This window comes from Micropterus dolomieu, linkage group LG13 (assembly GCF_021292245.1).
Source record: "Micropterus dolomieu isolate WLL.071019.BEF.003 ecotype Adirondacks linkage group LG13, ASM2129224v1, whole genome shotgun sequence".
Taxonomy (NCBI): Eukaryota; Metazoa; Chordata; class Actinopteri; order Centrarchiformes; family Centrarchidae; genus Micropterus; species Micropterus dolomieu.
Window position 1 is genome coordinate 3,729,571 of NC_060162.1, and position 13,088 is coordinate 3,742,658.

A 13,088-nucleotide genomic window follows, 5' to 3' on the forward strand; every position below is an offset into this window, starting at 1 on the left:
ACACACACACACACACGGTTGTGGACACATAATCCACATCCTTTTTTATTGATCTAGCTAATGTAACAGCACACACTCCGCTAAGAAACTTCATATATCTCTGCTCTCTTGAAACAAAGTTACATGTAAAGTGACGGTTGCTCTCTGGCACGTCGGATATAAACTCCAGCTCTGTTTGTGCCGCCTCTCTCCTCTTTATTAGTAACAGTTCAGGATTTCGGTAAACAGGCTTGTTTTCTTGCACGGGAGTTAGACGAGAAGATCAATTACACTCTCATATCTGTCAGTTAAATATGAAGCTACTGCCAGTTAGAGTTGCAACTAATGATCATTTTCTCCATCAATCGATTAGTTGTTTAGTCTATAAAATGTCAGAAAATTGTGGGGAAAAAAATGTAGATCAGTGTTTCCCAAAGCCCAAGATGACGTCCTCAAATGTCTTGTTTAGTCCATAACCCAGAGAAATTCAGTTTACTGTCACAGAGGAGCAAAGAAACCAGAAAATATTCACATTTAAGAAGCTGGAATCAGAGAATTTTTACTTTTTATAATTGAAGAATGACTCAAACCTTTTAATTCATTATCAAAATAGTTGACAATTAATTTAATTGTCTCTTCTCAGCTCACTCCCGGCAAGAAAGCATATTTTGGAAATTCTTTGGCAACTATACTTATATAAAGGGCTCTCAGGTAAAATAATCTTCTTTTTCTACCTGCCTAAGGAGCCAATTCCTTTCTACAGCAGTTAAGTAATTAAGGCCTTCTGGTTCTTTAACATGAATATTCTGCAAGTTAAATGTTTAAATGAGAAACAAATCTCACAAAAAAAAAAAAAAATAGAATAAAGGAGTGAATAGATTCGCTTCATCACTTCACCTGTTGCTTCCTCTAGACGCAGACATCTTGTTCAATCAGGTTCGTACCTCTAAGGTCGAAATGTTTCCAAAATATGTTGTGTGTTCAGAATTTTGTATTCAGGACAGCTGACAACAGGACCCAGATCAGTGGTTCCCAACAAGTATTTACATCTCAAATACAAGTGAACGCTTATTTTAGTGTGAATACTACTTAACCAAATGTATATAACTTAATTACAAGCTGCAATGGTTATTTTCATAACTGATCCTTTTTTAAAAAATTATTTGGTCTACAGTAGATAAGAGTTGCAGTTTCCTAGAGGCTGAGATGAAATTATTATATTAACTATTTATTATTTAAAAGACAAAAAGGTAAAGCAGAACATTTTCTTATTTGAGAAGCTTAAACTAAAGAACGTTTGGATTTAATGCTGAATAACTGATTTTATTTTTGTCACATCGCTAATTGTTGCAGCTCAAACTCTAATTTAAGTGTCATGTATTAAAAGATGAATGCGTGTTTTGTAAAATGTGAATATGTAAAGTAACAATTACAACTGCAGCTGTCAAGAAAAACAACAAGGAATTGAAAAATATTTTTTACCGAATATGTCGGTAAGGTTAAAGTAGCAAAAAATGGAAATACTATAATAAAGTAAATGCTCTCGGTTATGTTTCAACATTCCTAAACCTGGTTGTTGTGACAGTAAATATCCTGAAGTTTGTCTCACGTTGCAGTGCAGTAGTATCCCTGTGGTAAAAGTACCCTTCGTTGGGAATCACTGACCCAGATAAAAAAAAAGATCAACATGCTTCCTGCTCCTCCCAAAAAGCTTCCTGTCAGCGGCTGTTTGTTTGCTTCTGTCCCTGGACTTCCCGCCGCTGCACCGATCACAAAAAGCAACACGGCAAATAAATGTTTCTCCTCTGTTTATCGCCGCCATCCTGATTCATTTGAGAAATAATGTTCATACAAACATTTCAGCACTTTACTTAAGAATAGATACAAAAAAAAAAAAAAAGGCTAAAATGATTTAGGAAAACATAATTTTCCTTTACACAAAGCAAAACTCATTCATCTACCAGCTTCTCTTTAACCAGCTCGCACATGTAAAAGAACACAAAGTGACATCTTTGAATTTTAAAAGAAATATAAAGACTTCGAACACACTTTTTTATAATTAGTACTATTACAGGGTATTAAACTGGGCACAAATGAACACAATTTTGATCAATAAATGCTATTTGTGACCAAAATAGATAATCTTTTTAATTTGGAAATAGCAGAATAGATTTACATCACACAGATGAACAGATTTGGAAACCTCAAAAGGCTGCTGTGGTTCAGCGATTCACCCTTTCTCCTTGTGGAAGCTACGTTAAGTTAAAGTGGGAAATTGAGCAGGTAAATATCATCACTATTTACTCTTCCAGAATTTGAGCATTTATTATCAAGCCCTCATTTCTTGTCCGAGTGCTTTCTGGGGAACCACAATGATGCAGACAGATGCAAACTAAACTAAACTAGCAAACTCACGATAAAAACTAATTAAAACTAAACTGAAAACAAAATTAGTGCTGGGCAACGATTAAAATTTTTAATCACGGTTAATCACTTTGTTATGCGCAAAATTGAATAATGAATTCTAAAGTAATGTATTGCGCACTTTTAATTTAAATGTACTGCTATATACACAAAAGTGCAATAATGTGGTTTGCAAAGACTTTAAACAAATAAGGTGCTTTTTACCAGCAGTATTCCCTTTAAACAGCAGCAATAAAATATTACTTGTAAATCTCAACTTAAACATTAATGTAATCAAACAGTATAAAACCAGAGCTATTTGCCACTGCCAGGGCATTACCTTTTATCTAGCTTGTTAAAACAAACAGAGTCCAGTTTTCTTATGAACAGTTATCAGCATTTTTCTTTTATCAGGGAGCAGCAGAAACAGTCTATGTTCAGTAGCAGATTTCCCTGTGAGAGTGAGGTGAAGTGGTCGAGCACAAGGCGTAGCGACAAGCAGATGTGTTCCCCTGAAACTGTCGCCTTTGTTCTCGCCTCACGCACCCGACCGCTGCCTTGAACTTTTTGTACGCGACGTGGAGTACAAATCATTGGAAGAGAGACTCATCCTCGCCGTTTGTGAGTTTCCAGAATCTATTGCTATTTAACTAAAGAGGACATCAACAGTAGGGAATTCGCACGGCAGAGCATCCCCGCAAAACTAGATGAAGGCCTAGCAGGTAAAGTTATGTAGCCTATAATTTTAACTTAAGTTAAATAGGCTACAGCTGTGTACTGCACAGAAGCCGTTGCCAAGCCCTAAACAAAATAAAAATAAAAACTAATGATAAATCCAAAACTATAATAACCTTGGTTTGCAGTGAAAGACTGGAGGTGTGTGAGTGTGGGGAAAAGAGACATGAAGAAAAAAGGGAGCAGATTCAAGTAGTGAGTAAACACTAAAAGAATGAAGTAGAATTTAAAATATGAAAGAACCTACTAGACATCCAAATACGTTATATACTGCTCTACACTGAAATCTTAAATTTCTTATTATTAATTAAAAAGCACTGTGTTGGTCGCTGAGAGTTGTCGCTGTATGCGTCCTTCGCTTCATCTTCGCCCTTTAATCCAAACTTCTTTGATGGGGGAGTCGGTTCCATTTTTCAATCTGTATTAACTAAACACTCCAGCTTCCACCGTGATAAATAAATGTGCAATAGAAATAAGTCTGCCGAGTTATCGTTCACTCACCGCTCTCTTTTCCTTTGCGCTCCTCCTCTGCCAGCTGGGCCTGCAGCTGCGCCTGATTGGCTCTCAGACAGCGATTCATCTCCTGCTCCTCCTTCAGCTCTTGGCTCAGCTTCGCCACCCGACTGTTCATCTGAGTGCACCTGAACATGAAAACAAACACAGAGGGGATGTACGTCGGCACGCTGTTAGTGTAAAGGACAATTTAAAAAAATGTATTAGTACTTGGGTTTTATTTTTGTAGCTCTGGCTGTACAGGCTCCCACTCTTTCTTACAGATTATTTTCACTGATGATCTAGCTGGTTTGACAGACAGGGATCACATGATAGACTAATATGTTCCTCTCTGTGGAAGTCTGATTTTAAACTCTGTGGCTATAACGTATCTATGAAATCATCTATTACATGTGTGGACAAATTGATCGCCTTGTTTTAATGCTGCCATTGTATTTTTTTTGTTTCTTTTAGAAAGCTCTTTGCGTTCTATGCTTGGCAAGTGCTTTTCTTATGAATCGTATTTTAGCCACTGCAGCCTGAACACTAATAACTGAACGAATAAAAGCCCCAACGAAGCTAATCACAACCCACTGTGAGCTACAGCTAAAACGTTTCATGTCATGTTACCATTTTATCGTAAATTAGCTTTGTGTATGAAAAGCCAGTGCTAGTAAAGTAAAAAAAGTGTTGTTAGCCAGTATTTAGTCGGTGTTTGATGCACCCGGGCTTATTTATTCTTATCCAACTTTTTCAACTATACCCAACACATTTGAAACCATCGCTCCTAGCCAGAGTTGAAACACAAACCTTTGGTAACTGTGTTAACATGTAAACATTTGGAAAATGTGTTACCATGTGACGTGATCCGGGTGTGTTCACAACGCTCCCTCACTTTCCATGCCTTTTCCATGACTGTAAAAATTAGTCAACGGTTTTCCAGAACGCGTGGGAACTCTGCTATAGAAGTCATCAGTGTGTGAATGTGACGTGCTGTAAAGCGCTTTGAGTGGTCACAAAGACAAGAAAAGTGCTGTACAAAATACAGAGCATTTACCATACAGACGATTTAATGTTAATAGAGTGAGGCAGCATGGATAAAACCAAAGCCCTGGAACTTACCTACCTAATTAGTGTTATTAAATTAAATCTGTGCTTTTCCTTTTTTGACATACCTGAGGGGGAAACATAGGTCTTTCGCTGTACTTGTGACCAGAACCAGTTCACTGTAATACAAATACTGTATAATACGAGTTAAATCACATTGACTCTATCTTAAATTGGGTTATTATATTCCACTTCTGCTTCACTGCCCCAATAACAAAAATCACTAGTGGTTCAAAAAGCATGCAATATTCTGTAACAGGGTTAAATACCACAGCTGGTTTTTCAAGAACCAAAACCTGTTAACATTTCCAGGGTAAAATACCTTAAGGGTGTGTTTACATCCTGAATACTATGGTGTGTGTAGAGATACTAAAATATGTTATCAGGTAGTTCACTGGAAGTAACACTATTTAAAGAATGGGAGGCGGACACCACTTTTAAAAACAATGAAACACCACACAAAGAAAAAAAGGCCATGAAATAACTGCAGAGACACTGATGAGCCCACAAACCAAAATGTGTAATGGAGTTCAGTGAAAGAAACGATTTCACCTACTTTTTCTCTATGCCCTGCTTCTCTTTGCTCAATTCTCCAAACCGTCGCTCCAGGTTGTCGCAGCGCTCCAGGGTCTCTTTAAATTTAGTCTTCATGTTGTTTATCTGAAAAATGTGAAGTTAAGACACAAGGGATGATTAGGAAAGAAAATTCTGATATCAGCAAAAAATAAAACTTTATTCAAAGCCAGGTCTGTATGTAGCACTCAGTACCTCCTCGGCTGTCTCCTTCTCCAGATGAACGATCTTGTTCTCCCAGTAAACTCTTTGAGACTCCAGTTGACTCGTCAGCAGGTACGAGTACTGCAGACATGGGGAATTAATTACAACATTTCTGTGATGATTTCGCCAACACAGCAACTAAAAAAAAGGAAATGCTTACCTCTAGTTGAAGTGCATCAATTTTCTCAGCGTGGCAGATGTCTCCCTGACCCTCGCACTCATACTGCACCATCTTCCCGTCGGACTTACTGGCCACCAGCCGATGCACGTAGTTATCTATAACCACACAGATCACCATGAGCTGGTCAGTTAGAGAGTAAACAAAAACATAATTTTGTTGTGGGTCCGCTGGATAAGACCAGAAAAATCAAGTAATCAGTCAATTGACAGAAAATCTGTGATTCCATCTCCTCAGAGTTGAGGTTTTGCTGGTTTTCTCTGTTTTATATGATTGTTAACTGAATATCTTTCGGCTTTGGACTGTTTGTCAGAAATGCCAAGCAATCTCAACACATCACATTTGGCTCTGGGAATTTATTATGGTCCAATAATCGATACCCAAGAAAATAATTGGCAGAAGAAAATGAAAGTTATTGTTGGTTGAAGCCCTACACTGGATCCAATTTGGCGATTTCTCATTTCATTTGGCTACATGTGACGTGAAGGGGATCACACACTAATAATTATCCCCTCAACCTCTGCAGATTTTTAATCCTCCTTTAGCTCAGTGTTTTGGTTTTATGGCACATGTAGCCCAGCTCACTCTCTGTGCTCTTGTCCTCATTTCTAGCAGCAGCAAAAAGCTGTTCTCAGCATAAAGGTTCTGTACGCTACCTGCCCAGCACCAAACAGCAGACAGACAAACATAGAGGCTAGTTGGTGAACAAAGTGGAACATTTAGCAGCTAAAGAAACAACAGACAGAGCTATAAGGAGAGTGAAAACTGGACTTACATTCATCAAGGAGGCCAGAAACACGACTTCAACCTCCAACAACTGCTCAAGAATTAACTATTAAACTCAATTTATAAGACAACATGAACGACAAGTCCTTAAAGAGCTCAGAGGAAAAGAAACTTAAACATCTACCACTTTCATGACACCTGGGCGACTCCACCTGCTGCTGCTGAGCATCATGTGATATGACTGAAAGCTCCAGAAGGCTTCTGAATGGACCACGTGGTGGGATTGTTCTGCCAACAGTTCTGAATGAATGCTTTGTGTCTGCTTGAGGTGCTACACTAAGTTATGATTAACGGAGCTGCCTCTAAACTTGTTTAGGTATTCTTCTGCCCTCTAGTGACCAAATCTTATTAAAATCAGCTTTTAACAGCCATAAATTCTTGGTCTCAAAGATTACATGTGGCAATGTACGATTACCATCCTCAACTAGCACAAATTCAGTACCTCCTGCGTAGTCCCAGACACGGTGGTTGGTGAGCTGCATGGCGTAAGTATGCTGTGTTTCCTCAAAGTGCTTGTAGGCATGCCGGCTAACGTAGCGACCGCAACCGATGTGTCCGCATATCAAACAAATCCACAGATTCTACAGGAAACAGAGTAACACAGGGTGAGAAAAGGTTCAATTTAAAGCAAAACCATAAGTGAATTAAATCGAGTGATATCAGTTACCTCCTGTACGCCGCATTCAAAGCACTTGTTCTCTTCAACTGGTTCTGGTGTTTGACAGTATCTACATACAGGACACCTGGAAACAGAGCACACATTCAGCTATTGTCACACGTGTGTGCAGTGGTCCTTTGTAAAAACAAAAGAATACATGTAAAGGGGAGGACAAAACACAAACACCACATGACATGAAGCCCGGAGAAATAACCAGCGGAGAAAGAGTCAGGTGAGAGAGCACGTGACTCCGCCATTAGTGAGAAGCTTCCTTTATCTCTAAGGTTGTAGATCAGTCCTGTATTTAAAGTACATCTCTAAAATGTTGCATATACACTGTAGGAGTGTTACGGACAGAGGTAAACCCAAAGCAGACCGACGGAATAGATTTCCTGGGAGAAAATAGGTCAGAAATAAGCTTGTCTTTAAAAATATAGATTGAAAAAACACAAATTTAACTAATGTTGTTCACATATTTCTGCCAAAAGTAACCCGTGAGAGCAAATACCAAGTACTGTAAATGACTGGGAGTGGAAGAGCTGGAGATTTTACACAAGGCAAAAGGTAACATGATGTGGGAAACACAAGACAGCAAGGTAATGTGCGTTTATGTGTCTGAACAACTCACGAGGCATCTTCCCACCGCTGGAGACACTGGCTGTGAAAGCTGTGGTTGCAGAGAGTAGTGAGGATGCCGTTGACTGACTCGTCCATCCTCTCCAGGCACACAGTGCACTTTGGCAGCTCGGTCAGCTCCATCACCGGCAGGCTGGCTCCCTGAGGAGAGGGGAGGGAGGGGAGGAAAAAGAGGGAGACAGATGGGAGGAGATCGGAGAAAGGAAACTATGTACTGCAACAGTGTAAGGTTGCAATCATAGAATATATAAAAGAAGTGGATGTAGCCCCCGTGACGCCACCCGTTGCTTTGTGGACTACCGTTCTAAAGAGTTTGGCATTTTTGTCCGTCGCCATCTTGCTTTTTTGGAACCAGAAGTGACCATATTGGACAAGAAGGTGGAGTTGGGAGGGATACACGTTGCTATGCCTGACAGGGTCACCTTGGAAGCGACTTGTCATTTACAAGGTAGCACCGCCCTAAAGCACCCACTGCTTTTTCATCTATTTTTCTCCAAATGGGACCATAATTTACTTAATGAACATCATGCTGTGTTGAAGAAGACTCGAAACTATCGACTGAGACCTTTAACTCATTAGGGAAGAGTTAACTGAGGTAATGAATCTGGTGAGAAGTAGGGTAATTTTTTCATAGACTTCTATAAAATCTGACTTCTTTTGTGGAGTCGCCCCCAGCTGGCCGTTAGAAAGAATGCAGGTTTAAGGCACTTCAGCCTTGGCTTCACTTTTCAAACCCAGAGGTTCCCTCTTGTTTACAACAGCCATCATATAACATGACTGTACCACCCTACAATATACTCTAATTGCAAATCAGGCAGCAACTAACATTTGTTTTCATTATCAATTATGCAGACAATTACTTTCAAAATTAATCGATTTGTTGTTTGCTCTATAAAATTTCATAAGACAGTAAAAAAAAAAAAAAATGTCCATCAGTTCCCCAGAGTCCAAGGTGACATCTTTAAATGTCTTTTGTCTGTTTTGTCCCACAAACCCATCACATCTGCTTGGAAAAAAAAAAAATAGCTCAAGGGATTATCAAAATAGATCCTGGCAATTTTTCTGGCAACTGACTAACCATTTAATCAGCTAATGATACCAGCTCTAGTAAAGAGGTACACTTTAAGAATAGTGAGTGATTAAAGAAATGCCTCAAAATGTGTATATTTACCTCGTCAGACTTTATAACTTCTGCCCGCTCCACATAGATCAGTTGGCACACTGCGTCCTCTATAGAGTTGAACTGGCGGCCATTACACGCTGTGTAAAAGCTGTCTGCGTCTGCCTGAACAAAGACGGAGAAGAAACAAGCAGCGTTAAATCAGATAGTGCCTCAAGTCAGAAACCACTCCAAAGTCTAAAGCTGCAAACCAACAGTTTGCTTGTCTTGTGTCAGAGAAAATAGCCCATGAATGTAATGCTATTATGCAGCCAAGTGGGAAGTCCGGGGGGCCTGAACTTCCCTCCAGAACACGAACACAGTACAATAGTTAAAGTCGCCTGACACCCGATAAGTGTAATAAAATTAACTGATCGTCAAGCAAAGACAGGCGCTAATGTTCATTCCAATCTAACAAACAGACAGACGGCATCAGAAAACGTACAGTAAACTCCTGCAAACTTCACTTGCGCAGGTTAAAACCTCCTATTATGATCACGCAGGGTCTTACCTGTTTACAGAACTTAATGAGAACCATGTACTGGTTCGGGGTAGAGTCCCGTATGATCTTCATATGCTCCATGACATCGTTAAATGGTGCCAGAAGCTTCATGAGGTCATGGCTGGTCATGGTCGCCGGGACGGTGAGGATGCACACCATAGCGCTGCGTCTTACGTCTTCAGTCAGTGAAGTCATTTTGCTGCACAAGACAAAGAATACACATCCCATGTTGTCGCTGTCTCTAACACTTCTCATCAAAGTTACACCGTAACAGGTAAGTAAGTTGTATTTTAAAGCTTTTAGTCTCTAAATTTCAGTTGCATTTGGTTTACAGGCTACACCCCTTTAGCTGAGTCAGCCTATTCCTTTCATATACAAACTGTTTCCTCTTGCTGAACTTAAAGCAGCAGGGTGAGGGAGAGATGGAGAGTGAGGTAGACCACAAAGCTCTAGGCACTAACCTCAACGTGTAGGCACTTTACTGGTCTGCAGTAATTTTTATGTGGTACACACACAGAATATGTTGATTACACATCCAGCAGCCACAAGGCAAAATATATTGAACTACCGACTAATAAGAAGGTAAATCAACAGGCAACATTGTCTAAACTAAAACATGCATATATGGTTATAAAAACTATTATTGGGATGTGGTTTGTAGCAGAAACCCCAACATAACCTCTGAAGCAATGAATAAACATGTCAGATGTGACTCACTTGGTCTTGTAGAGGTGCATGATACCGTGGATGATCTCCACTGAGGGGTTCCCACTGAAGAAGGAGATCTGGTCCGGCAGCTGCTTGGACGGCGAGTCGGGAGCAGCGGCTGTCGCTTCGCTGCCGTCCTGCGTACCCTCTGTGACCTCCTGACTGTCTGCTTCAGGCTGAGCAGACGGAGGTTCACGGTTCTGCTCTGCTGAACCATCCGACTCTTCACCTCCTCCTTTATCTTAAAAGGGAAAATTCTGTAGTTTTAAATCTCTGGAATCTGGTGTTTACACTTTGTTTGACAGTAGAGAAAGACAGGAAAGGCTGGAGAGAGAGGGGATGACTTGCAACAAAGGGTCTGGGTCGGACTTGAACCCAGGTTGCTGTGGTATGGATAGGCTTGATACGTGGTACATGCTCTACCAGGTGAGCTATGAATAAATAAATAAATAAATAAATCTTAGCCTGGGAGCCAGACGAATCTGCAAGCTGATGTTTTGTTTGCTCTGGCAGAGACGTCTGCCCCCTTTCTGACAGATTTTCACCTTTCCTGGATCAGATAGGGCCAGTTGGATACGATGACGGTATAGAGGAGTGTAAACTGCTTCTGTTGAATCCATTATCATGTAAGTATTTAACCAACTGGACTGTATATTTCCAAATAACAAATAAATAATATCAAATAACTGCGCTTAAAGCTTCTGTTAATAAGAAAGACGTGTTCGCTGCACTCCAGACAAGATGTACTAAGTTTCATTTACCAACTATGCTGCGTCACATGTTTTGTTGCTCTGACTGGTTGCACCCGTTGGAAATTAAAAATGAACTGCCAGGCTAGATAAAATTTTTGTTATTGTGCGTCCCACAATATTCTGTCTCTCATAAAGAGACCAAAAACAAAAATGTTGAAGAAGTCAGCCTCCCAACACTTTTTAAACTTCCTTATAAAACAGTTCACGAAAATATACTTAAAGCTCAGTAATTGTTCCTTTCCAGTTTGTTGGTTTTAGTGCATTCTGCAGCATGCATGTGCTCACCTGGGCTGGGCTCAAAGGTTTCTATAACCATGTCCCCCATGGCTCTGCTGCCGATGTGTTGGTGCAGTACAGCTGCTCTTTCCAGCTCCGTCTTTCCACTCAGAGAGTGTTTGGCTACACCCAGAGCTTTCTCCTGCAGTTCCTCATCTGACATGCCTTCAACTGAAGAGAAACAGTCAACTATAATGAACTGCGCCACCGAGTATCTCAACATCGCGGACATGAGCTGCAGTATTCCAGCTGGAGTTTAGTTAAATCAATAAACACACACACACACACAAAAAAAAACAATGAGCTTCAAGGATCTTCAGTCTGTGCGCCCTCACTTAATAACTAACTAGTGTGCCATTTGTTGTATCGTCTACTCTCTGTAGATTGTCGTATGTCGTAGTCTGTTTCTCGTTGTCCGTGTTTAGTTTTTCTTTCATTTGCTTTCTTTGTGCCTGGTTTGTTGTTGGGACTGTGTTGTTGTTGTTGTTGTCCTTCATCTTCTGTCTGTTGTTTATGTTATTTTATTTAATCCCAGTGCCCATTCCCTACAGGATGCCTTTGTCTCTTGCCAGGCCGTTATTGTAAATAAGACACTGCTCTTAATGAACTCGCCTGGTGAAATAAATGTATAATAAATGAATAATAAAAAAAACTTAATGTCACTGCTGGTTAAGTTAGCTTCATGGCTAACTAAACAACAAAAAAAAAAAAGCAGTGACTTTAACGTTATGAGAAACATAACTCACCGGCAGAGTACTGGAAACCTTGTGGATAAGGAGACTGATCGGCTAACTCCAATCGGATAACGACCAGAGACACACTCATGTGTTAAAAAGAAACGTCTTACTTTTACAAAGAACAAAAACAACCCGGTGACAGCTAGCTAGTTACTTAGCCGGCTAGCTACACGTCCAGCTAGCTAACAAGATGACTTGCAAGCTACTCGGCTAAAGGCTAAATACAACTCTCTGTTAAAGCTGCCAAAGCTAATACAGTTCAGGACCATCAGTTTGTTATCATAAACACAAACATTTGTGTTTTGATAGCTGGCTAACACACTGTAGCTGTATCACAGCTGTTTCTAGCATGTTGCTTCTTCTTCTTCTTCGTGTACAAAACGAACGCGCGGTGCGCTGCTGCCACCGACAGGGACCAACTGTGTACTGCAGCCATCAGGATTTAAAACCGCCTCAAACACTTCATTGGTTTCCCATTTAGATTAGAGTACAAAAGTTAATAACTGGTCGAGTCATTTAAACTTGGAACAAACAAACTTGTATTTTCTTGTTGGAAAGTATGTATATTGTATAAAGTATCATACAATTATTATAAGTAAGAAAGGAGGATGTGAAACTTTTTGAGTACTTCATTGTGGAATTTACAAAACATAGAATTTATGGCACTGAAATATTCTACTTTGAAACGCACCTATGAGTTTATGTGGGTTGAATTCATTTAAATTTCCAGTAGATATGTTCAAGTCATGACGTTTCTAAAACTTAGCAAAACAATCTCCCACAAGGTCCATTAAGTAGCTGTTCTGGAGCTTTCAATCGCATCGTATGATTCATCTCAGCTAATATTTGTAATGAAATTGTAGATCTTATATTTTAAAGACTTCTCATCCACGTTGGCTTAACAGTTGATACTGAAAGTATTGACTGGTTGAAAACATTGAAAGTAAGATTGACTTTTTCTCTCACAAATTCAAATATAAAAATAATTGTCCAGATTATATTCAAGTTTCTCAAAGTCAATCGGTTATTTTTGGATCATATTTTTGGTTAAGTATACATTTAGTAAAAACATCAACCTCCAAGTTGCTCTTTAAGTGTTCAGTAATGTCAAAATTTGGCCATCAATGTCACATTTCAACAAAATTCAAATTATTGCAGCCTTTCTTGGCTCCTATATACCTGGAAGTCTATCCACAGATGAAA

At 39.6% G+C, this 13,088-nt stretch overlaps 1 protein-coding gene across 1 annotated transcript; it reads right to left on the bottom strand.

Annotated features, from left to right (window-relative positions):
* Positions 1-3,637: 3,637 nt before the first annotated feature.
* Positions 3,638-12,273, bottom strand: LOC123982335 (BRCA1 associated protein; the record flags this gene model as incomplete). The annotated part of the gene is given in 12 exon segments (XM_046067804.1): positions 3,638-3,758; positions 5,273-5,376; positions 5,485-5,574; positions 5,654-5,769; positions 6,900-7,038; positions 7,125-7,200; positions 7,744-7,892; positions 8,923-9,036; positions 9,422-9,611; positions 10,130-10,361; positions 11,158-11,319; positions 11,895-12,273. Coding segments are annotated over 12 exon segments (1,572 nt in total), but the record flags the coding sequence as incomplete, so codon positions are not given.
* Positions 12,274-13,088: the final 815 nt, after the last annotated feature.